Genomic DNA, 26,863 nt, shown 5'->3' with positions numbered 1-26,863 from the left:
AATATTATTCTGACAGTTAAAAGTTATTGAATATTTGTGAAAAGTGGGGGACACTGTCAAAGAATGCTCTTAAAGATGATGTGATTAACCTCAATTTCAGCTGTGACAACTATTGTTGATTTGATTGCAATTGTTTATCAATAGTATTAATTTTCTTTATTCGGCCACTTGATTATCATTTCAATATTATGGAAATTCCAACTTTTCCTCAAAATATATTCCTTATCGGTGATGTTGATGCACAAATTGTTGGTAGTAAACTACCTTCAAAACTTCAAGTTTTAAAAGTATTATTTTTTCATACTCGTATTTTGAATTCAAGTGTGAGTAACCCTTATTAAAAGAATCGATTTAAAACGATTAGGAAAAAAAGAATTTTAAATACTTTTTATTAATGCTTTTGAATACTTTTGAATCACTCTTCTTATGGGCATTTAACATTGCAAATCGTTTCGAATCGTTTCTTTTTAATCAGGGAATGGTATTAAAACAGTAATTGAGGAACGTTTATCGAGCTAGAGATAAATTTAAAAAATTGTATGATGAATGGACAACACTAGCTAAATATAAAAATCGAAGTCCAAATGATATTAAAAACCAAACTGAATCTTTAAGTTCCGCCAAAACTTTGTTTGACATTGCTCTTTATTCATAAAATATATGAAGAACTGGGCCTCGGGTACTTTGTTCTATAAATTTTTGTCACCTGACATTTTAAAATCACTTCAAAATAAATATCTGAGATAATTTTATTAATCGATAAATTATATTTTGGTTGCATTTCAAATTTTCGCGCTATTAGTTCCGTTTGCATGAGGCGCTGCCTTAAAATGTTTGACAGTAATTAAAAACTGTATGAAATATTAAATATTTTATAAATTTATTAAATAATTAGAAATATTATTAATTATTTAATAAAGTTAAGCAGTTTCAAGGAAATAAAATTTTTTATTTCAAATTTTTATAAACTTGTACTGGGACTGAATTTTTTTTAGTTTCCATTTTTAATCAGCTGTTGCGCACATTGTTCAAGTCAACCGGTAGCTGATGAAACAATAACAAACATTTAGTGAAAAAGTTTTTTGAATTTTAATTGACATCGTGGGTAATTTTGAAAGATGGACAAGACACCGGGTTCCATTGATTGGACTCCGCTCAAAAAATCCTTTGGCCCGATGATTGTCGAGTAAGAAAAATATTAAATGTCTTATTTATTATTATGGAATTGATGATAAAATTATTGATACCTTTCTTTTCTAATAGTTACATGAGGGACAATAATTATATTCCTAAAAAATCTAAACTCGGCGCATATATTTTGCCGCCAGACCACGAATTTATTCTAGATGAATGGGGTAAATTTGAAAAAGGCTCTAAAAAAAAGTCCGACAAAAGTGATCAGATATCTGAAGATAAATCGTATCTCCCTCAAACCCACGATCTGGATGAGCAGGATAACTTTTGTCTCTTTGGTAATTTATTTCCATAAATTTAAAATAACCACGTACGTTAATTATCTCAACAATTTTATTTTTTGGTTTCAAGATAATTTCAGACGCTCAGTAAATCTTGAAGAGTCCTTGGAATCTCTACCAGACCGAACACCACCTAGACAAAATACTCTAAGCGAAATACGAGGCCCCAATGCCCGCCCTCCAGATCATGATGAAGAAGTCGTTGACAGAAAATCTATCAATCGCATACTCGCGGAAGATATCCATAAAAGAAATTACCGTAATCACAAAAAATTTTATCCGCGACCAAAGAATCTCAAGATTTTTAAGTCTCTTCTAGATCCAACTGCTTGCTATTATTCCCATTATGCTCCATACTTAAAGGATATTTGTGATGTTTTTGCAAAGAAACATTTGCATTTCCAGTACAACATTTTATTGGACAGCATTCCTCAAGACGAATCCCTTTTTAAAGGAGAACTGTCGAAAAATCAACTCTTACATTTTTTTTCTCAAATATTTTATCACGTTGTACCTGGGTCATTGTTCGGCAGCCGTAGAAATTTAAAAAAAGTTAAAGCAGCATTGAAACCGTACTTCGCGGCTGCTAAAATAAAACCTTTTACTATCGAACCGCTTGTAGAAAAATTAGACGTAAGTAAAATTAAAGAGATCATTATATTTTTCCACGAATAAAATTAAAAAACTGTTGATTTCAGATTGATTCAGTAGAGTGGCTGTCCAAATTAAATTCTAAAACAAGCAAAATCTTGGTTTTGTGCCGGACAATTAAATGGTTCTTCTATACATTCATTTGGAATATTATTGACACATATTTTTTCAGCGAAAATAATAAAACCCGCAAGGAAATGATTTACATCCGCCGCTGGGTGAAGGGGTCAGTTATCCTCAACTACATCCGTGAACAGGAAACTCAAAATAATTATCAGCCGATAGAGCACCCAGTTCCTGTAAAACATAACAGCGTAACACCTGTTGCTCATTTAATTGTGCAGTCGAAAAAGGATGGTGTACGACCTATATTATCGAATTCGTAATGTCTTTTTTTATTTCATGAATTTCATATTGATGTTCGTTTAGCGATTACTTAGTTTAATTTTTTTTAAGCAGTAAAACGAGTGATCATCAAAAGGAAATCGGTAAAAAAGTTCATCTTTTACTGAAACAACTTTATTTAAAAAATAATGATATTATAAACGTACATACACTTCATAAAATCTGGAAGTCTGTGTGCGAAACCCGAAAACTCGATAAGACCAAACCAATTTACTTTGTATCCTGTGATATCAACGACGCTTTTGGTTCAATTATTCAAGGCAAATATTTTAAATTTATAATATAAATAAAATAATTCAAAAATTTTAATTGTTTTATTGCAATTGTAGACAAATTGCTGGACATTGTCTTTGAATTAATAGATAAATTACCAGATAAAATTCCTACTCAGTGGTTTGCAGTAATTGATTCTACAAATATTCAAAAAAAAAGTTACAAAGAAAAAGAATTTATATCTCCAGAAATTCTCCCGCCAATTTTACCTCGAGGTGCTTTGTGTTGTCGTACGACTAGGATAAGAAAACCTTGTACAATTATTAGTAAAAAACATTTAAAGACATACATTAAATCTGCAGTAGTACAACAGAGAGTAAATCACAAATTTATTAAATATTTTTTGTTTAATATTTAAAATTGCAAATAATAATTTTTTTTTTCTTCAAATAGATTCTACATGGAAACCGTACTTTCATTTTGAAAAAAGGAATCGGTCAAGGTGTACCAATGTCCGGAACACTTTGTGATTTTTATTACAGTGATATGATGGCAAAAGAATTTTCAAAATTCACTGAATCTGGTCATTTACTTCGTTACGTTGATGACTTTTTGTTTTTAACTGAAGACAAAGAGCTAGCGCAAGAGTAAGTTTTATTAAAATAAATTAATTAGGAGGTAACTTGCAATTACATATTTAATAAAATAATTTAAATTTGAATTACAATTAAGATTTTTAGAAAAAATAAAAAATGGTGTCGGGAGCTATGGCTGTTCCTTCAATCCAGCAAAAACCCAATCAAATTTATCGCCTTACAATAACAATGAGTTTACTTACTTGGGATACCACTACGATCTTGAAACTTTGAATGTAAAACCTGAGTACACAAAATTATCATTAGTACAAATCATGTCACGTAATCAACCTCAGATTGGTGGAATAGACAGGTGAGAATATGATTTATTTATTTATTTATTATTGTACTGTACAATTTGGCTGACTAAACCGGCCATAAAGTTTAACCATGTTAATTAGTTCATCAGCCAGCTAGCTAATTTACATTAATCGGTTAATTAGTTAACTGGTTAATCGGTTAAATTAGTTAACTAGTTAACCGATGAACCAGTTTAATCGGTCAAACAGTGAAATTGATATTTTGCTATTTATAAGCTAGGAATTATGATTAAATCACATATCATTAACGTATGTTAAAAAGTACAATATTTATCAGGTGATTAAAATTACTTAAGTTATTAAATTAAAATTTTCTTTTCATAAAATATCAGCGCAATGAAAATAATTATATAGTTTTCATAAATCCATTGTTCTAAAACCTATATTCAAATATTTAAATTTTCTTAATAATAAAAGAAAAACAACTTCAGCATAACGATATCATTTGAAAAGTAAACATGCAGATAAATTACAATCAAATAGTCAAACTGAAGACCTTGACTCCAGTGATTCTGGTTCTAGAAGTGGTAACGATTCAAATTCAGATTCTTCTCCAATTCCAAAAAAACGAGTCCGAGTGTCTAAAAAGCTATATTACAGCAAGATAGTACGCAATTGTTAAATTTTTTTCTTATAAATATTAAAAATAGTATCAATCCTACTGAAAATCCTCTGTGAAAAGTGACTATAAAGTTTTTAATCGGAGAAGAATCTGAATTTGAATCGTTGCCACTTCTTGAAATAAATGTCAAAATAATTAACACAATATTTTAATAATATTAAATTATAAATCGAAAAGTATTATCCGAACTGATTTAAAGAATTTTAGTGTGTTCAATTAAAACAATATAAAATCAACTATACTTAGAATCAGAACCATTAGAGTCAAGGTTTTCAGTTTGACTTTTCTTTGACTTTTCAGTTTACTTTTCAAATGATATCGTTATGCTGAAGTTGTTTTTCTTTTATTATTAAGAAAATTTAAATATTTAAATATAGGTTTTAGAACAATGGATTTATGAAAAATATATAATTATTTTCATTGCGCTGACATATTATGAAAAGAAAACTTTAATTTAATAACAAGTAATTTTAATCACCTGATAAATATTGTACTTTTCAACATACGTTAATGATATGTGATTTAATCATAATTCCTAGCTTATAAATAGCAAAATATCAATTTCACTGTTTGACCGATTAAACAGTTAACTGGTTCATCGGTTAACCAGTTAACTAAATTAACCGATTAATTTAAATTAGCTAGCTGGTTGATGAACTAATTAACATGGTTAAACTTTATGGCCGGTTTAGTCGGCCAAATTGTACAGCACTAATTTATTACAAATATAAATAATTAATTGTTTCAGTGTATTTGTAAAGAAGATCGCAAATTGGGTATCATTGAAATTATCCGCGCTGGTATTGGACCCTTGTATAAATTCCAAGGAAGTGATTATCGATACTTTGAAAAGTGCCGCCCGTTTATGTGCGGAAAAATGTTTTTTTCTCCTTCTCAACACTTATGATGTAGGAAAGATGACCGGAGAGTCTGCACTTAGAATTTTTAATGACATAAAGAAGAAATCTCTACAGCCTTTATTGCAGATGTGTAAAATTTTTGTTACAAGGCGTCATCGTAAATTTACAATAAGATTTGGGGAATTAAAATGTATTTTTTGGCATGCATATTTAAAGGTGTTTAGAAAAAATGAAGTAGCATACAAGAAATTTTCTATACTTATTAAAAGTCAATTCAAATCCAAATTATTAAATAATTTATCAGGTTAACTTTTTGTTTTACTTTTTTTTTCCTAATTTAGTAAAAATTATAAAGTCGATGTATTTATAATTTTTTTATAAATAATAAAAATGTTTAAGTAAAATAACCACGAGGTTTGTTTGTAATTGGCGGTAATTTAACCAGGCATTTGAATTAAACACATGGGGTTATTTACAATGACTTGATGTATGTTTTTTTGATGATATGAGCGACTCAACTGTCACTGTCATTAAATATGTTAAAAAAAATAGTAAGTAATAGTGTAATAGTATTTATGTTAAATAAATTACAATTATTACGTGCTAATTATTGCGCCAATCATATTATCAAAGCAGCTTTTTCAAATATTCCTTCAAATTATTTAAAACCACCCGAAAATCCGTTGCATGTTCCAATCAACGATCAACTTGTTGATAAAATTTTTAAATTCAAAGACACCAATATCAGCAACTGGATCATTGAGGTGATTTGCAATCATTTTTTTACCAGTTATCAGTCAGTAAAATTTAAAAAAATTTGTTTTTACAGGACGAAGTTGATACATTGTGTTGTTTTTATAAAAATTTACCAGTAGAAAACAAGCAGAAATTTCTTTGGACTCTAGAGCCAGCTGGCTCTAAAATATGGAGTCGACCATAAACACATTTGTCATCTTGCTGTCAAATTATTATGCACAGAGGTACCATAATTTTGAAAATCTTCAATTAAAAATAATAGTAATTATTATTATTTATCCATTATTTTAGGGAGACAATTACCAACAATTGTTGACTAGAGAAACAACATTGGAAAAAGCTCTTACGCCTCGGTACCACTGGCTGTTTATTCTGATAGTAAGATTAGGAGTCAAATTTCTCGTTGATCTCCGTACTGATGTTCTGGTATTTTTTATGATAAATATCATTAATGTAAAAAATAATCAACTCCAGATAATTTATCTGTATTAAAAAATATAAGGCTATCAATCGGGTAGTGTATTTGAATAAATGTTCGAACCCGTGTATATTATTAAAATAATTTTATTTAAAAAGGTTTCAGATTACGAAGCGATACATCCAGTTAAAAATTGGGTTGACTTGAAACGGCGAGTTGGTCCTTATCGTCGTTGTTATATATTTACACATCCTTCAATGCCCAGAGAACCTTTGGTTGTTCTTCACACAGCTCTCTGCGACACGATACCAGAGACTGTTAAAGATATTGAAGAAGCTGAAAAACGAATTTACAAATTTTCTATTTAATTATCCAGTTCAGAAATCCAAAGCAGTGAAAAAAGCTCTCAGCAGTATTTCTTCAACATTATTTTAAATTTTAGTATATGATCTCTTAAGTATGCCTTTAATAATTCCCTTCAGCAGTCGTTTCGCCATGTTCGTATTTTCGTCCACCATAGATCCGCACACTGCCAATGACACCCCTGCATGCCGCATGCAGTCCAATAATACCATAGTTGCCACAACTATAAGTATACTTTTATCTAAGCCCTCGCCATACTATCATCTGCCACAGTATGATACAACAGGTATGACTTCTCAAAAACTTGAGACCCCCGCCACTTCACCAGTTGTCCATCGCGCCCTGTTCAAACCACTCCCGGTCTCTATTGCAGTCCATTGGGATGGTAAACTACTTCGTGACTTAACTAATTCTAACAAGGTGGAAAGGTTGTCTATAATTATATCTGGGGACGCAGAAATTATGTTAGGTATATCATTGGTTGAAGATGGACGATGTTGTAAATTTGAAAAAAAATTTTAATGCAATATTGTATTTGTTTTTAATTTTTTAATATAGAAAATTATTGATTGATTAATTTTTTACTATAATTATTTTGTTGAATATACAAACATTTATTTAATTTATTTTTAGAAATTAAATAATTGTATTTGTTAAATTAAAAACAATTTTGATAGCAAATGTAGAATCTAATTCGTAAATATATTTTATGTATAATTTTATTTATTTTAAGTTATAAGTTATTGAGTAATATTTATAAATATATTTATATAGATACAAAAATATAAAGCATTAATTGTTTACCATTATTGTAATAGTTGTAATAAAATTATAAGTATTCAAGTATGTAAATAAGTTCAAGTTTATTGTAAACTGATGATTAAAGATACATAACAAGAAAATATTGGTAATACATCATTTTTAGAATACAATGTATATATAAGTATATATACTTAGTATAATATAAATCGACGGGAGATGATTCGATATATAAGATAATTTTTCAAAGAAACTAAAAATTTCATTTGATTTATTTGATTCATAAAGAATAATTATATTTCTTAAAATAGATAAAGATACTTATAGTAAATGGAATAATGTATTTTAATAAAACTTATTTTTTTAGGTACTTTCGTGTGCATTTGTAATTGTATGTACTGGACTAGTTGAGATCAACTTCACTGTTAGAACAATATTTTATTTTTTTTCTCTTTGTCAGTTTATTGTATAAGAACGTATACTTTAAATATAAATAGATATACTTTTTTTTATATATTTCATAGCGTATAATATATGTATATAATTTTTTAGACAGAATTACAGAAATACTGTTGGTATATTTTTGAATAAGTGTAAGATTCGGACTTTGCTCGAATTACTGATATGAGCATTGTTTTACAATTCGATTATTTCCAACATAATATTTTTAGGGTAGGCGTCATTCAGACGGAAGTTGATTGGACAGAATTATTATTATGTACATTCCGTTTACCTAGATCTCGCTTACCCAGAGTTTGATTACTTATACAATCCCAATTAGAAGTGACTCTTTTAGAATAGATCCCCTGTGCACATGATTTTTTAATTTATAACTCAACTAACAAATTTCTTAGAACAAGCAAAAATTTTTTGCTTCAAGAAATTTTTTTTTTCTGTGCACAAATTTTTAATGACTTTTAGACCAACATCCGTACGTCTTTTTTATTTCAGGAAACTTGTCTTGTCCTTTTAAAAGACATCTTTATGACATCTTAAGGTTGTCTCTGTCCTACTTGAGAATCAGGATTTTAGGCAATCAAACTATGGGTAAGCAGGATCTAGGTAAACGGAATATACGTAATAACGATTCTATCCAATAGTCGTCTGTCTGAATGACACCTACCCTACTTTTACTTTATTTAAACTTTTTTTTTTTTTTTTCAATTCAGCAATTGTTGAATAATATTTATTCATTAAATTAATATATATTTTTGTTATATAATATATAGAGTTAATCAACAATTATTGATAATTAATTAATTAATAATGCTATATTTCTTATTAAAATTTGATTTATTTTTAATAATTTTTCATTTTTTAAAATTTTTTAGTTATATATATTTAACTCATCGAGGATTTAGTTAGATTATTTATACTCTTCATAAATTTATTTCAACAGTACATTAAATTTTTAAAAATAATTATCTTGTTGTTTTGATTTATTTTCTGTTTGTTTTAATTAATCACTTTGGTATTACCTCGTTTATAATTTAAATTTTGTTACTAAAATATTTTTTTACCTTCAATAATTGAGTTCATAATTTTTTTTCGATGAATTAATTTTAATAAATAATTTCTATATTTGTTACCCAAGCGGTAAAAAAAAAGTTAATATTTTGTTGAATTTAAGTTTACAATTGGTAACATGATGGGTAATTGTCGACTTAAATTTAACAATAAGTCAAAATTTTTTTTTGTGCCGCATGGGTAAAAACAAAATACATTTTTGAATACTTAGTAATAATGAAAATTGAATATACAATTTTTATTTTTAAATTACCATACATTTATCAAGTAAAAAATTCCAATAGATAGATCTCAGTGTTGATATTGATACAATACTTTACTTTAATTCAAATTAATAAGTGATAAATGTACAACGAAATTGTTACACATTAATTTCATAGAGTTAAACTTTTTTTTTAGTTTTAAATAATGAAATGTTTTCAGGAAGTCAGCTAGATTTTTAAAACATTGTAATATAAAAAAAAAGTCAATGTTGATATGTCATGTCGAATTTGGTCGAAAAGTATTTCACATGATTTCTTATGTTTTATTATTTTATAAATTATTCATTCATTTATTCAATAAGTATTATTGTTTATTATTATTTCATTTATTTTTTCCTCAAGATTGTGTAAAAATCAGACTTTAATTTTAACTGTTTAATTCAATGGCTGAGGCATTCACGACGCTGAGCTAATCGCGCACTGCTTCTTCAAAAGTGAAAACAATAAAAAATTTGATTAAGCGTTTTGGGTTTCATTTGTATTATTAATATATATATATTATCATTAAGACATAGTCAATCATTTTATTTTTGTTATTAATATAATTATGTTTATTATGATTTATATATATATTGTATATAATAATAGTATATTTTTCATAAAATTTTTAACTTTAATAACATTTTATTTGATCATATTTACGATACGCATTAATGAAAAAAATTTGAATTCATAGTTATATCCATATATTAGGATGCGTCATTTCAGAGCAACATTTTTTTTTGAAGTGATTGTGGAAAGTCAGATCGCCACAAAAGAAAAATTTTCGCGCAAGAAATAAATTTTATCTCGACAGCTCTGGCTCATTGAAAAATTCGATTTTCCGTTTAAATAATCAGAGAAAATTTTGTTTTCAATCTATGACTTTTTCGAACTCGTTAATAGATATGATCGAATAGACTGATACATATTTGTGTAAGAAATTGGTCGCTCTACATAAAAGGTCTCTTATTATTATTTGATAAATCTACTCGTTCATAAGTTTTTTCAAGTTAAAGTTCGAACTACAATAATTTCGATATCATTTGATTTTTTTGGCGAAACTATCAGACTTGTAGCAAAATGTCATAGAACTTTTTTCGTAGATCATTCCAATTTCTACAAATTATCTCTTAAAAATTTTCGAAATTTCGATACGCTCTTTAATTATTTGCATGTAAACATCAATTTCTTTAAAAACAAGTTCTGACTGTGATCGATTGTAAAAATAAAAAAATTTCAGATATTTTTGCTTAAGGTTTTTTCTCTATGATAATCAAATCACTGAAAAAAATTAATGTACTTGTTCAAGAGACAATCACTGATTGGTATTATTTATTATCGCTTAGAAATATTTAACTGAACTTTGATAAAAATGTTCTCGTTATTCAACAAATATTTCGAAGCGAAAGTAAGTAATATCAATCTGCGATTGCCTCTTTGATAAGTACATGAATTTTTTTCGATGATTTGGCAATCATAAATAAAAAAATTTACAATTTTTATTTTTACGATTTTATGATGTATAAATGCAAATAACTAAAGAGCGTATCGGAATTTCGAAAAAATTTTAAGAGATAATTTGAAGGAGATGAAATGGTCTACAAAAAAGGTTCTGTGACATTTTGATATGTCTAACAATAGTTTCTCCAAAAAAGTCAAATAATATCGAAATTTTTTGTACCTTAAGACTTAACTTGAAAATACTTATGAACGGGTTAGATTTATCAAATAATGATAAGAGTCCTTTTTGTAGAGTATTCAATTTTTAAAAAAAATATGTATCAGTCTATTCGATCCATACATCTGTTAACGAGTTAGAAAAAGTCATAAATTGGAAACAAAATTTTCCCTTATTATTTAAACGGAAAATCGAATTTTTCAATGAGCCAGAGTTGTAATCGAGACAAAAATTTTTTCTTGCGCGAAAATTTTTCTTTTGTGGTGAGCTGATTTTTTCCACAATCACTTAAAAAAAAAAATGTTGCATTGAAATGACGCACCCTTATATATATATTTATTTAATTTATATAGATTATGCATTTTTGCGTTGCTTTGCTTATATTATTATTATTATTTAATTATTATTACTATTATTATTATTATTCTTGATACTATATTATTATTTTTATTGTGAAAATTTATAATTTTTTTTTATAACAATATAAGCGTGGCTTATTCCATTTAGGCCAAATATATATTTATATGTAGATTTAAAATTTTAAATTCATTCCAATTATTTCATTAAGTATTTTAAAGTTTTAGTAAAAGTTTTTTTTAAATTATTTTCTTTCAAATGGCCTGCTTTTTTCTCTTAAATTAATTTTTTCATGCATAAAAAACAAAAAAAATAGTTACCAATCAAATATTTCAATTCCATTTCATAACACTTTAGATACTTAACGGATGTAATAATTTTTTTTTAAATATACTTCTTTTGTACCTTTTTCGTAATGAAATAATGGACCTGTGTGGTTGCTTCCAAGACCACGTGTTGAAAATAAAATGAACAATAATGAGATAGTTACGTTGCTTGTAATAAATAAAATTGAAGTAACTAGATTTTAATCTAAAAAAAAAACAATCAATAAATTTTATATAATTATAATTATTCATTTAAAAAATTTCATTGATATAATTAAAAGATTAATAAATATAACTATTTTTTTGGAGCATAAATTCTTTGGCCATTTTATTTTTAACAGTTTGAATTGATATATTTATAACTATTGATTTCTTCTTCATGATTACTTACTATCAATACCAAGTTCAATCAGTTTCTATCTTTATTATAAACTGGTTAAATTGACCCTAATTGCCTTAAAATAATTATTGTAAAATGCTTTATCGATTTTAAACGTAATTATTAAAAAAAGTGATATTAAGTACAACGTGGCTGATTGTATCAATCTTGTGCAACCGACATCAGGTTATAAGTTATATCCATTTTTTTTCCTCATATATAGATCTATAATACACTGTAAAACATCGGGAGTGAATTCAGAGTGATTACGGATTTTATTTAAATCCAAATTCATTCCGTCACTCGGAGTTCCGGAGTAAAAAAAAATCACTCCGCATTTGGAGTAAATAGGGAGTTTATTTTTGCAGCGGAGTGATTTCGGAGTTTTAATATTAAAATAAACCCCCTTTAGAAATTAATTTCACTTCGGATCGGAGTTTCCATATTAAAATAAAGTCCTTTTCAGAGTGACTTTAATTCCGAGGGGATTAAATAAATACAAAGTCATCCGCTCCGCATTCACTTCGGATTTAATCCGCGTTCACTCCGTTAATTTTTTACAGTGTAATATGTACTCGCAATGATAAATTTGAAATAAGTAATTCGTATTAAATATATCCCAATAATAATTAAATACAATAAAGTTAATGTAGTACATGCCACATGGCAATAGCTTTTCTGGGTGATTGAGTTATACTTGTCCAATGTTCTCGGCTTTGATTGACCGTTTCCGGTACACTTCCGGCAAGGTTTCCACTAGTTGCTGGTCCAACAATACACGAACCGACGATAGTATTACCACCCAATTCACTACTGGCATCCAGTACACAAATCTATTAAATATTAATTATGTAGTTACAACTATTAAAAAACTAAAGATTGTAATCAATAATCAATTTAAATATCAATAAATTACTTCAATCGCGGACGATGCTAAAGAACTAGCAGGAATATTGAAAGACATGGCTTCATTCCACACTGGACTTCTTGTTGCTTTTTTTACCTCGGTCTTCTTTTTTTTGACTCTTCTATCACCAGACAACAGACTGACCTTCACGAATGGATCCAAATTTTCTTTTTTCTGCATATAAATGATTTTAATTAATATATATCATTAATATTAATAAATTAAATTTAATAGTCATAGAATGATAAATGAATAATACGTTTTTTACCTGCGGCGGAAATAAATTTCTCGCTTTGAGTATCATGACTGTAAGTCTTTCAGCACTTGGTAAATAGGATAGAGATACAAGAACTTCTTGTATGTCCTCGGGCGCTTTCTTTTCTCGAGCGATCTCACCCCAGACTTCTACAGGAGAGGTCGATGAAACAAGTTCTAGTTCTTCCATTGCAACCCGTACTGAACCGACTACATCATTCCTCGAATAACGATCATAGTCAAATACCTTTATACATAAAAAAAATTAAAATTATCAAGTTACATTTATTATTTGTATATTAATTGTTTGTTTCATTTGAGAAAATTTTATTAAAAAAAAAAAGTTAATTTTTTCAGTCAACAGATATAAAATTATTTATTTCAAACATTATTTAAAAATCTTTTTTTTTTTTTTTATGTTCAATATATTTCTAAAGTCTTTCAAATAAAGTATGTGAGTAAATTTATTTTTATTGATGTCTACATATATATTTTATCTATACTCGGTGAGCGAAGTTTAAGAGGAAATAAAATTCGATTGTAAGAAAAAAATATTTTAAAAAATAAGTAAAGTTTTAAAAGCACTTGTGCTACATTGCTATAAATCTTTTGAAAAACATCTTCTCAACATTATATTTAATGTAAATAATTGTGAAAATTTTTTTTTTAACTTCCCGCTAAGACAATTGAAAATTAAAAAAAAAACAAGGAAGTTACTGGTTTTAGTCCGATTTTCGAAAACCCAGTTTTCAACAGATCCCCGGGCAAAAAAAAATAACAAATTTAACTTTTGTGACTTAAATGGATACTAAGTGGGTCAAGGTAGCCAAAAACAAGTCAAAAATTTATGAAATGTACGTTTGATTTTGACTAACTTGACTTACTTCACTCTTAAACCAAGTGTATTGTTTTAATACACATGAGATGTGTTCTATGTTCAAGGCCATAAGGAAAACTATTGTTTTTTTGTAGTCACTTAAAACACGTTTCACGATGTATTAAATATCTATAGATTGCTTATGGCGTTTCAATGTTATTTGGCAAGTGTGTTAATTTCGACTAAACACTTGGTTTTAGAGGGATTAGTATCCATTTAAGGCATTTGAGGTCCCAGAAAGCTATTCCGACTATTTTCAAGATGATGCCCGAATGTTCGTATATAAATATTCTTCAACTTTTGAATGAATAAACCGATTTAGACCTTTGATGCGACATTAGAAGCAGCTTAATAAAACTCATATTTTGTGAGAAACCCGAAGTTAATCTGTTCAGAACGTTTCAAGTTATTTAAAAAAATCACAATAGATTGATTCCAAAATATAGTCAACTCTAAAACTCTACAAACCTCTTTGAATACCACTGCATTAAATATCAAAATCGGTTTATTTGTTCAAAAGATACCGATGATGAAAAATTAAAAAAATGTAACAATTTACGTTGTTTTTTCTGGATAAATTATACCAGCTCTTTGTCTTTACACTCTCAATCACGGCATAATTTAATGAGATTGTTAATTTGAAAAGTATTTTTAACGATAAATTTGAACAATCACCGTTTTGACATTCTTCTCAGATATGTTATATTTTGACGATTTGGTTTGATTCAAAACTCTTTATGTAAACAAATTTCATTGATTTATGTCCGTATCTATTCATTTCATCAAATATAATCGTGAACAAAAATTAAAAAAACGCTTGTTTTTTAATTGTTATCGATATCTTTAATCGTTGTAGTTTAAGACATAATTAAACGTAACTTTTTTTGAACTCAAGGAGCTCACAAACAACGGAGTTTTGGAGCTGGTCCGCAATGTCAACCGGTTCCCATATTTTTTTTTTTTTTTTTTTTTTTTTTTTTATAATACTTGCCTGAAGAACGAGAGTTTTTTCCTTAAGTTCATCATAACTAACGGGAAATCTAAAATGTTGATCAAAAAATGGATTTGGATCATTCCTATGGATATGAGTCTGTCGTTTCCTGTTGTCAACTTCCGGACTGAGAGTAAGCTTAACGAAAGGATCATTAAATCCTCCTTGATCGCTTCCAGCAAGATCATGAGCTTCAATTAGATGAACATGTAGATCTGATTTGTCAAAATCGTAGCTCAAACGTAAATGAAGGCGACCCATACATTTACCAGTTCTACTAATCATTACATATAATTCAAAAATTTGATATTATTTTATAAATAATATAAGCTATTAATGCATAGTAATTTAAGTATTATATAAATATAACGAAAGGAAGACATTAATAAATTTTTTTACCTCCGGGCGCTTAGAAAAAGTGGACCATCGCGACGTTGATATAGATCTGGTTGAAGAGATCCCAGTGGAGATGCTGGTGGCGCTGGGCTTCCATCGCTATTACAATAAACATTAATAATGGTTTATTTATGCAACGAATATAGAAATTATACCCGGAGGAGTACGTATCAAAAAATATTTATATTTTAAAAATGAGCATTTTATAATAAAAAATAAATGTAAGATAAGATGTTATTGTATTTAATTAACCTTATAGATGTTCTTGGAGGTGGAATCAAGAGTGGTGAAAGACAACGGCTTGCTGGTTTTGCTGGTAGTACGCCTGTTGAACTTGTTACTGTTGCTAAAGATGATAAGGAACTTTGTGATGGTGATGCTACTCCGCTATGAAGACTTCCTGCACAGTTTGCAGGGCTTGCAGATCGAGCATCTAAAGATGAAGCTCTTGCTGGCGATGGTGACCTTTTATAATTTATTAATTAATAGTAGTCATTATTGACGTGTTGATATATTTGAAATATTTTATTATATTTTTAATTTTTTTCAATGAACCTGAAAATGTAATATCGTATTACCAATCAATTATATCTGTAAAATGCATCTGTTAATTTTTAATTTGTGGTCATATATATAGTATGTGTAAAAATATTAATTTATTTTTTTTGGTAGCATTAATTTTAAAAAATTAAGAAAAAAAAAGTATAAGGTAAAAGACCTAGTACCCGATCAGGGAACTAGTACCCAATCACCCCATGTATTAGTATATCTGTACTTAGTAAAATTTAATAAATATAGACATACAAAGACTTGCACGGAAAAAAATTAATCGTGAATGCAACATGATGCAGTCTTGGTAATTAAACATGATGAAATCATGTTGCATTCACATGATTTGTCATGTTTCGGCTACATGATAATCATGTTGCGGTAACATGAGAAAATCATGTGGCATTCACATGATAATCATGTTTCGGCTACATGATAATCATGTTGCGGTAACATGAGAAAATCATGTGAATGCAACATGATTTGTCATGTTTCGGCTACATGACAATATGTGGCAGCAACATGATTATCATGTAGCCGAAACATGACAGATCATGTGAATGCAACATGATTTTCTCATGTTACCGCAACATGATTATCATGTAGCCGAAACATGATTATCATGTGAATGCCACATGATTTTCTCATGTTACCGCAACATGATTATCATGTAGCCGAAACATGATTATCATGTGAATGCCACATGATTTTCTCATGTTACCGCAACATGATTATCATGTAGCCGAAACATGACAAATCATGTGAATGCAACATGATTTCATCATGTTTATTTACCAAGACTGCATCATGTTGCATTCACGATTAATTTTTTTCCGTGTGAGTGATCGGGTACTAGTTCCCTGATCGGGTACTGGGTCTCTTACCTTAATTAGATTTTAAAATTTTTCAATGGTTCTGAATTATTTAAAAAAATTAAATTGAGCAATGAGCAAATAAAACGTATTATTTATTAAGAGCAATATTTAGGGAATTTTACTAAAAAATATGAGTTAAAATTACTAAATCATTGATAACGGGATATTGAATCGCTAGTAAAATGTCATAATTTTAACGATCTTGAGAATTTAATTATTATAAATATTTAGTAATTTTTTTAGGCGAATATGTAAAAAAATTATAAGCTGAATTGGTCAACTTTACAATCTATTTTTTATTAAATCTTATTATTTAGTATAGTGAATTTCGTTCTTATATAATAGAATTGAATGAAATTACACGTTGAAAAATGGACGTAAAAATCTACGAACTTTTATTGTCTTGTCAACCAAACTAGACACAAGAAGTTCAGTCGCCAAAAAATTACTATGTTGCTGTACAAAAAACATGATACATTTAAAACTTATTTTGATATATTGTAGTGAAAATTATTTGTCTAAAATAAGAATTTTAGGAGAGAATGATAAATTTTTAGAGGCTCACAATAATAATTATAGTACGGCATAATAATTTTTTAGTGATTCAATTTCCTGTTTCGAATTTGGTCGACAGCATGTTAAAAATTCATACAATTTTTATTTCCATTTTTCCCATGTAAATTTCAATTGGTTATTCAACTTTTCATAATTATTATTATTTGAAGCGTATGTATTAATGTTGTCAATTTCCATATGGTATCTCAAATTACTATCAGCTATCAGCATTAGTGTTTATACTAAAACATAATCAATATCAATAGATATTCGAGACTCGATTCCCTCGTGTACTTTAGCCACGCATCTGTCGAATTCAAATGAAATTTCAACAAGAAAAAAAAAAAAAAAATGATTTAAAAAAAATTTTAGTCATTTTTCACAGTGGAGTTTTATTTCGATTTCGAGAACAAACAACTTTTTAGTCGAAGCTTGGATCAAAGAAATCAATAATGAAGAGAAAAAAGTCATTTGATTGACAAACAAACTTTTTATATTTTATTTATAAAATAATAACAGTCAGAATTCGATATTAAGTTGAAATATTTATTACTGTTTTTTTTTTTTTAATTTGTTTCATTTGATCATTGTTGAATATTATAAATATACATATACATTACATTATAAATATTATAACAGTTTTATGATTTAATATTTTAGTATGACATCAATCCCTCTTATGAAATCTAAAGTCCGTTCATTGATAATTCATACGTTTAATTAGTAATGCATGTTTGTATATAACGTCAAGGTATCCGAGTATAAAATTATGTAAATGTACCAGGGGAATTTTAAATAATTTTTTTCTTTATTTCCTTTGCTGTATAATTAAAATAAAATATTTCTGAATTCATTATATTATATACTAAAATTTATAAGTTGAATTTTATCCGATAACTTAATATTTTTTTACAAAATTCAAATGGAAGCTCTCATAAATCTCATGAAAAAGAATTAATAAAAAGTAAAATGCAAAGAAATTTCTTAAATAATTTTTAATGACCCTCAGGAACTTATTAACTATTCTCTTTATGATAATCATTGTTTTATGAATGAGAGGAAAATAAGTTTATATATATATTTTTCCATAATTCTTTTGTAAATTAGAGATTACTAAGAATTTATAAGTAAAACAGAGTATCAAGGGTAAAATGGGAAACTTAGAAATGCCAAAGGAATAAAGTCTGTTGTTATTTTGTTTTTCTTGCAAGCTTCCTATTTATGTTTCATAAATTATTTATTTTACTATAAATAAACATTTATAAAATCTACTATAATCTAGTTATTTAGTTAATCAGAAAAATTAAATAAAAAATTTTATAAAATGTAAGAATAGAAAAATATGATTATTAAAATAGTAAATTACACACCTAGGGAGAAAAGTAGGACATTCCAACCCACGTGTGGAATTGCCTACCCGAGCCGAAAGCGAGGATGGCAAACACGCGGATTGGGACGTCCTACCTTTCTCCGTGGTGTGTATACGACTTTTCACCTGATTTGTACCTGAAAGTTTAAATTTTTGCCTCTGTTTCTGGGAAGAATGGCGCATGCGCTAATTTTTATCATTAGTTTTATCATAACAGAAAAGAACGACTTTCTTCCCTATAAACAGGAATTTAAACTTTTGGTGTAGGCACTCTCTAAACATGAATTAGTGAAAATAAGTGAATATTCACTAGTTCCAAGTGCAAATCGAACTACTAATTCCAAAAAGTGGTTCGATTGGCACTCTAAATTAGTGAATATTCACTTATTTCACTTATTCATGTTTAGAGAGTAGGCATAAGTTATAACCTTTGAAATATTTTCACTAATTAATTTTAATAAATTTTAAATAACCACGACTTCTCATTTCTCATTATTATTTTATCAACCGGTTAATCATTATAAATATAAACATAGAAAGAAAATGCTTTATTATGCAAAGTATTTTCAAAGTTGTTTCTCAAGTTGAAATTCTTTATTCTTATATTAAGTTAAATGTCTTCTATGTTTGTCAATGTCAAGCAAGTTTATGATTAATGACGATAAGTTACAGATTAATTATAATTTCAGGATTGTTAACATCGACCAAAGGTTGTAATTAAACATTTGTTCAAGAATATTTAATTTTTTATTCTCTTTACTAAAATAAGTTTTATTTTTTAATAAAAAAATTTTTGAAATCACGAAAAATTACTAAGATTTTAAAAGATTATTACGAAAAATATAGTCCAAATAGAGTAAAGAACTTTATGTTAATACAATTATGATTAACGCGATTATTCTTAATTTTAGGATACTGTTCTCATAAGAATAGTCGAGTCAATCAGAATTATTTTAAATATATAATTTTATTTGAAAATTTTTTGGATTTTATTTATTATTTAAATATTTGAAGATTTTTCTATGATTAAGAAAATCTTTTATTAAAGATAAAAATTATTTAATAGAAAAACGTAAATATTTGGTGCAAAATTGAGTATTAATGAATTATTTTTTTTTACATAAAATTTGTAATTGCAATGAATTTTGTGTTTTTATCAATAAAATGCTAAAAATTATACCTGGAACTTCTACTGGGTGGATATGAAGATGATGCGTGAACTAAATCATGATGATGTCGACCATCAGGTCCAAAGGCTCGAATTTGGGGTGATGATCCACGATGCGTTGATGGACTGGACGCACCTTCTAAAGAGCTTTGTGAGCTCACAGATGGGTTCCTAACGAGAACTCGACCTCCCGGACCTTGAACTGATGATCCGCTGGTTGGGTAACTTCGACTTTGGTGTGGTAAGCCTGGGCCTATACAAACAATAATAATATAACATTTATTTATTAATCAATAAATCTAACCTGTTATAAAATAGATTAAAATTTAGATAGTGCATTGATTAATCTTGATAAGCATACTATTAAATTTTAATCAAGTTTCCGAATAAACTTTCAATTTAATAATTTATGTGTTGTATTTGATTTTCCTTTATTTATCAAGATTATCACTACTACATGAAATATTAAAACGATCACGTAATGATGAAATAACAATTTATATAATATAATAATTTACCTTCAGTGCCAATGGTTGACGATGAGGGTTGGATTGCGTGATGTTCCTTTGCAACGTTGAATTCCTAAAATATTGAAATAGATTGTTATATTTAATATTAAATAAATCATTAATTCTATATAAAATATTTTGAATAATAGAAATTATTTATAAAATTTTAAAATTTATTTTACATTTTATATAATTTATTTTCGATTATGAACATATATGTATATAAAGTTATATTTCGTTAATAAAATAAATTTTTTATCGATGTCAATGAAAGTTATATAACAAAATTAATGGAACACAATTAATTTCTGAATATTTAAAAACTCTGATTGGTAACGAAATATCGTATGAAAAAAAAGTATTAGCTTATTACTTTTCGAAAGGAATCAAAATATTATTTTGTACTTGACTTCATTTTGCTAAACAGTTCAAAATTTGGTGTTCTTGTGTATAAAAATTCAATGGTTAAATATTTTGTATCAATTGTTTGGTACCATTAAGTGTAAATTTAACTAAAGTTGAATGTGTTATCTGATCTCAACAAGTTTTAAACTTGTATTATTGTTTGACACAAGTATAATGTGTTAAATTAACACACAAAATTAAGTGGACCGTTTGGGATATGTTAAATTTAACACAAATTTTTCAACTGTGTATTTAGGTTTTATTTAAAAAATTAACATTATTATTTTTGTGAATTTGAAATTTGATATTTCAAATTCAAATCGAATTTTCGAATTCATAAACTGACGAATAATTCGAAGTTTTACATCGATCATTCAAAAAATTACAATTAATCGTAAGTTGTCGAATTTTTTTGATTTTGTTCCAACACTTACTGCACACCCCTAAAATTGATCAGTATGAATAGTATTTTTTTTTCTACTCAAGATAGTAATTTTTCGTTAAAAATGATTATTTACTTTGGAATTCCATTTTGTTTATGCATTCATTAAACCCGATTTAATCCTAGTAGAAGCATTGTATACATAACTTTAGGAAAAATAACTGATATTATATTAAATCAAGGTAGATGTAAATCAAGATATAAATGAAATATAACATTCATGTCTGACTTGATTTAAATTATTTTCTCTCAGGGATCAAGCTTTGTTTATGTATCAGTGTGTAGTGTGCATGCACGCCTAAAAATTCAAGATAAAATTTATATGCGCGCATGCACTTACTGTATACACAAACAAAGTATGTTTATCCTTATTTTGAACTAGATGCATACATACCAGCATATATATTTTTTTAATTTAGTAAAAATTTAAATAATCGTGTCTATAAAATAGAACTCTAGACATTTTCGGAGTTTTCTTTGTGTATTCATTATAAAAATTATTTAGACACACGAAGCATGTGCAACCAATCCACGAGAGTATATAATATAATATCCTCTTTTAGTTTGAATTAAAAGAAATTTGTACTTGTTTGCAATATCAATTATGTAATTTGATTAATTTATTTAAAATTCAAAAAGGTAATGATTCCAACAATTGTTCCAATTTCAAAGATAACTTATATATATTATTCAAGATGTATATAACTCGAGATAATAATATTAACTAGCATACTCAAACAGAATTAAAGAATTAACATTACTCAGATATAATATAAGTTAGAGGTAAAATTAAAGTACATATTAACTATTCCGTTTGCTATGTCATCTGGAAAAATTATTACTTTACTTTTTTATTGTATTCCAGTGAACTTTGAGAATTTAAGCAATTCATAATTTTCTTTATTCTCTTTTTGACCTCGCCTTGACCTACATCTGATAGAACCTGCATGGGTATTCCTATTTAAGTAAAAAAAATGTTTTTATACATAAATCTATTTTATATTCAATTTTTTTACATAACTTAATTATTTCTGCAGTAATTTATTTGCCAAATTATTATTATTTTTCTTTATTTATCTGGTTGTGATGTACATACGATATAAAGTTATAAATTACAGCTTTGATTCTTTACTAATCAAAACTCTCGAAAGTTCGGAATATTAATTTCCTGGAAACATGGTATCTATTATTACAGAATGATTAATTAATATACAAATATAGTCAAGCCAATATATAATTGTGTTTTCAACTATTATTGTTTGACCCTAATATTAAAGTTTGTTTTTTTGCTATAAATGCTCATTTTTGTTTATTATTTTGTATTATGAAAGTTTTAAAAGTAAAACTAATATAATGATGATATTTCGATATTCTTAAACGATATAAAGAAGTAAGTTTTTATGAGTTTAGAAAGTTATATAAACTTTACTTGAAAATAAGTTTATACTATACTACATTAGTTATTTCCATTACAGTAACACGGCTTGCGTGTTACAATATTGATGTTATATATGCTGAAAAGAAAATATTATTTATTGCAAAATCATCAATATAATAATATATAGAAATTAGAGTTCAAAAAATGCTGGATCACCAAGTATAATATTTTAAAAAATTTATAAAAGTCATATTGTCGAAAATCAATTTTTTAGCAGGTGTCGACGTTTTAAGGTCATAGAAAAACATTTTGACTATTTTTGGAATGATGTCCGAGTGTGTAACCAATTACATTTTTTATCTAGCAATAGCAAGAACTTATTGGTAATCATAGTTGGCCAACATTAGAAATTAATCGGTCACATAAGTTTTTAGTTTCTTTTTTAAGTATTTTGGAAACGATTTGATCGATCAATTCGAAAACCTTACTAACCCTAGAACGTGATACGATCTCTGGTTGCCTCTAATCTCATCTTAATCGTTAAATTCGGACATGAAATATATATTGTAGACGAAAGACTTAAAAAATTAGTATATTGTAGCTGAGTTGAAAGTGCTTTCGGCAATGAGTGTGAATTGATTCAGAAGCCGGTAAGTGAGTGTTGTCAACACACTAGTATCAAAAGTCCTACCTCATTCAGTTACACATTAGTGATTTGAATAACAAGTAGACTATATATGAGTCATTGGTCGACACGCGCAATCTTTTTAGCACTCGTCTTCGGTGCATTCGTTGACGCTCGTACTTGCACTGATAGAAGGATTTCTTAGCATTTAAAAAGATTCCTTAGTAGTTAAGAAACAGATAAAACTTACAGCTTGTTGCACAATATGCTATTTTAATATTTTTCATTGAATAACTTGGAAACTCCCGAACAAAGTAGCTTAAAAAATCATATTACTTTGCCATTTTGATAGTCCTTATTTATTGCTATAAGAATAAGCGTAATCGGTTAATCAGTTTTGGAAATACAATAGTATTGTGTTGCAGGGTATAAAAATGGGTTTTAGGGAAAGTTTTTCAGTGTCCTCACTTTTATAATTGTCCAGTGTCTGGTGCGCATTTGTGAATAAATCTATTTATGAATCGTTGCAGAGAATTCATTATAAGCCTTAAGTAAAGAAATACTATTTCTTCATGAAAACTTATAACGTGATATCTAGATACAAAAATAAATGTTGGAAAAGTGAAAAAGCTTGTAATCCAAATCAAAGCGGAAATGAGGGGAAACAGCTTATAATGCTACTTAAAACACGATTCTGCTGTATTGTTATCGAGCTTTGACTGTATATAAAAAATAACAATGTTTTTAAAGCTCGTGGACTAGAGAAAATCATGTCCTTTCATCTTTTTTAACCATGGGATGGACACAAAAAAAAAATTATAATAACATTCAAATCATGGTTTTTCATTCACTCTATAATATTAGCCATAGCTTTCAAAATATATGAATTTATTCTGAATTTTAAATTGAAGTGCCGTAGTTGAATAGTCGTATTTAAGGTAATATATAAATAAACTTTAATATTAAAAACACAAACTAAGCTCTATTATTTTATAATAGAAAGAGAAAATTGTACGATGAATTTGTCATGTACTTAAAGAATACCTTTATGGTGTCAATAATGCACGTCTTTATAATATAAAGGAAGCTGTCACTGCAGAAAGGTGAAATGGAATAACACATAACATAAAAGAAAAGGAAAAAAATATATATAATAACTTAGGATTGAAAATATGAAGGTAAAAGCAGACGAATAATTCAGGCTACGGATGATGGAGAAAAAAAATTGTAGAGAAAAAAAGCGGCGGTGATTTTTTTTTCTTTTCTTTTCTCCTTTCAACTCAGATTTTATTTTCCAGAAGCTACCTTTCATGGGTCGATACTCCATGAGCAGTGTCAACTTTGTTCCACAAAATTCTTACTTAGAACTTATTACTTAGCTTTTCTTACATTTTATTTATTTCGAATATCAAATTACATTGTACTTTTATGTTTTCAATTTCTATAATCAAAATTTATTAAGTATATACGTTTAAATTCCTTGCTGTATGTTTGTAGTTGTTAAATTGCATTACAATTTTTTTGTTTAACTTTAAATCATTTTAATTGGATTTCGATAAAAATCCTTTTTAGTTTGTGATTGTCAAGAACTTTTTATGTTTTCCGACGCATCACTGATAATTACACGTCGTTTACGTTTGTCTAGAAGTTTCAGTTTAACTTAGAAAGTTGGAACTTAGTAAAGTTTATGCCTGATAAAATTTCCAACTAATTAACATAAGATTTTATATTTTCGTATATAAGATGGACCTGATGGCAAATAACTTGTTCTGGCATAAAGTTATTCTGAGAAGAACTTCAGATCGACCTGATCAGGATGACCCGATGGCAAATCAATTTTTATTGAATAAGATTCTCCTGATGTGATTCAGATATGGAATTCATCAGGTTTGCGTTATTGAGACAGCTTATTTTAACTTGATAAGGCAAATCAGGTAAAAGTTCTAGCCGGACTGCTCACATTATTATACTCGGGTTACGACTATAGTATAGTGTAAATTTAGCTAGATTCAAGTTACTGAATAAGTGAAAGCTTCGATTCTTGATAAATGATTTTATTTTTGACAAATATTTCATGGTAATACTTGATATCATTAACCACGATTAAAAAAAGATGGTTCATAACAATTTGAAATGATTCAAAACAATTCAATTTTAATACTATATAGATATACATTCATCATTGAGTAAATCGTTTTGTTTATTCAGGAAACAAAAACTAAAAGTTGATGATAAAATTTTCAATTAAAGTTTGGGATATTTTAAAAAATTTTAAAGACGTGACTTTAAGAAACAAGTCTGATCATATTTTAAATCAATAATGGTCATATCGGAAAGTTAAGTAAGTTCACGGCATATTTTCTGTATGTACATCTGTATGTTAATACGATAACTCACGCAACGAATCGACTTGATTCTTTTTTAATAATTAAACAATCACGTAAAATAAAACACTATTGAGGTATTTAATGTTCTTACTTCATGATAGTTTTTAGTATAAAATTTGCGATAATTAGAAATTAATTAAACTACCCCAGTAGCAATCTTGATAAAGTCTTAAGAAAATCAAGCAAATTACTATATCTATACATACTTCTATTATAGATATTGATTGAGATTGCTATTAGGGTATATCATATTTTTTATAGATAATATTATTTTGCCCTAGAATAGGTATCGATCTCTTTTATTTTATAGTATGTAATAAGATAGCTTCAATTTTAAGATCGATAAAGTACCGTCAAGACTTATAATTACTTATAAATTATTCAGATAAAATTTATATAATCTAATTATTTTGGGTATTTTTAATTAAGATTTTACATACTACTATACACAAAAGTTCATGATAATAGAATGCAATGTTTTTTATAAATTTATGTCTTACTATTAGCCTTTTCTTAAAACATTTGTTCATAAAATTATCAAGTTATCTCAACATAAACAAATTAATGATGGATTTTTTCCATTTACAAAAACGAAAACTATTAACCAATGAATGTACTGTAAAAAAAAATCTGAAAAATGGTTGACCTGGTGGGCCAACCCCAGAACTTCTTGCTATTTTTAGGCTCAGGAGCTGGAAAAAATTATTGTCGACTTATGTTCAAGCTCTTTGAGCTCCACAACACTGCCGAGTACATTGGTATTTTCGAGCTCGAAGAAAATTTTTTTTTGAGACGCTCGAGTTTGAAGAAATGATCCGATTTTGATGGTTAAGGCGGCAATCGAAGCGTTTTATTAAGTTCTAGAGCTAATTAGATTCAGAAATCTTGTTTGGAATGATTCAATCCATGTTAAAGTGTATATCTATATATAGTCAATTATGCCAACTTTGAATTGTTTCGAATCGTGTTTGAATTATTTCAAATTAGGTTTCTCAATTAGGGTGATTAGATTTGGAAATCAATCGATTGAGTCATTTATGAGAAATTTCAAATAAACCGAAAACAAATTTTTTTTTTTTGATTTCTTCTATATCTTAGAGTATAATTAATCGATCGCTCTGAAATTTCTGTTTGCGAATTAATCATCTAATCGTATGATTGAAATTGGTTGTAAATTGTAAACAAT

At 27.5% G+C, this 26,863-nt stretch overlaps 2 protein-coding genes across 8 annotated transcripts in view; one reads left to right on the top strand and one right to left on the bottom strand.

Annotated features, from left to right (window-relative positions):
* The first annotated feature begins 858 nt into the window (after positions 1 to 858).
* On the top strand, positions 859 to 7,386 carry LOC130663296 (telomerase reverse transcriptase-like). Of its 2 annotated transcripts, none has more exons than XM_057462437.1 (12): positions 859 to 1,186; positions 1,264 to 1,472; positions 1,546 to 2,108; positions 2,174 to 2,508; positions 2,586 to 2,791; positions 2,861 to 3,120; positions 3,198 to 3,391; positions 3,477 to 3,692; positions 5,070 to 5,945; positions 6,011 to 6,161; positions 6,229 to 6,451; positions 6,514 to 7,386. In XM_057462437.1, exons 1-9 carry the CDS (start codon positions 1,119 to 1,121, stop codon positions 5,488 to 5,490), a joined length of 2,472 nt encoding a protein of 823 aa, XP_057318420.1. In that variant the 5' UTR covers positions 859 to 1,118; the 3' UTR covers positions 5,491 to 5,945; positions 6,011 to 6,161; positions 6,229 to 6,451; positions 6,514 to 7,386. The 2 variants fall into 2 exon arrangements, with proteins under 2 accessions (XP_057318420.1, XP_057318421.1); XM_057462438.1 differs by having other exon boundaries at positions 5,070 to 5,732; positions 6,514 to 7,384.
* A 187-nt stretch (positions 7,387 to 7,573) lies between these two features.
* The window catches only part of LOC130663408 (synaptotagmin-5), a 55,894-nt gene continuing 36,604 nt past the window's right edge, over positions 7,574 to 26,863 (bottom strand). For 5 of the 6 annotated variants that reach the window (XM_057462610.1, XM_057462611.1, XM_057462609.1 and 2 more), the window contains 8 exons: positions 20,450 to 20,513; positions 19,944 to 20,184; positions 15,668 to 15,880; positions 15,419 to 15,514; positions 15,020 to 15,296; positions 13,165 to 13,398; positions 12,906 to 13,070; positions 7,574 to 12,822 (listed from right to left, as the gene is read on the bottom strand). In XM_057462610.1, the coding sequence (XP_057318593.1) occupies positions 12,634 to 12,822; positions 12,906 to 13,070; positions 13,165 to 13,398; positions 15,020 to 15,296; positions 15,419 to 15,514; positions 15,668 to 15,880; positions 19,944 to 20,184; positions 20,450 to 20,513 (1,479 nt within the window). In that variant the 3' untranslated portion in view covers positions 7,574 to 12,633. The remainder of the gene's footprint in view (positions 12,823 to 12,905; positions 13,071 to 13,164; positions 13,399 to 15,019; positions 15,297 to 15,418; positions 15,515 to 15,667; positions 15,881 to 19,943; positions 20,185 to 20,449; positions 20,514 to 26,863) is intronic. The other variant, XM_057462612.1, reaches the window with a different exon arrangement.

This window comes from Microplitis mediator, chromosome 2, assembly GCF_029852145.1.
Source record: "Microplitis mediator isolate UGA2020A chromosome 2, iyMicMedi2.1, whole genome shotgun sequence".
In the NCBI taxonomy this organism is placed as follows: Eukaryota; Metazoa; Arthropoda; class Insecta; order Hymenoptera; family Braconidae; genus Microplitis; species Microplitis mediator.
The sequence above is the reverse complement of the archived record's forward strand: the minus strand, read 5'-3'. Positions and strand labels throughout refer to the sequence as shown.

What these genes read in the sequence shown, in the direction of transcription:
- LOC130663296 (XM_057462437.1), top strand. Translation starts at nt 1,119, where the DNA reads ATGGACAAGACACCGGGTTCCATTGATTGGACTCCGCTCAAAAAATCC. An exon ending in TTTGGCCCGATGATTGTCGA is followed by an intron (nt 1,187 to 1,263) that starts GTAAGAAAAATA and finishes CTTTTCTAATAG; the next exon opens with TTACATGAGGGACAATAATT. An exon ending in CAGATTGGTGGAATAGACAG is followed by an intron (nt 3,693 to 5,069) that starts GTGAGAATATGA and finishes TAATTGTTTCAG; the next exon opens with TGTATTTGTAAAGAAGATCG.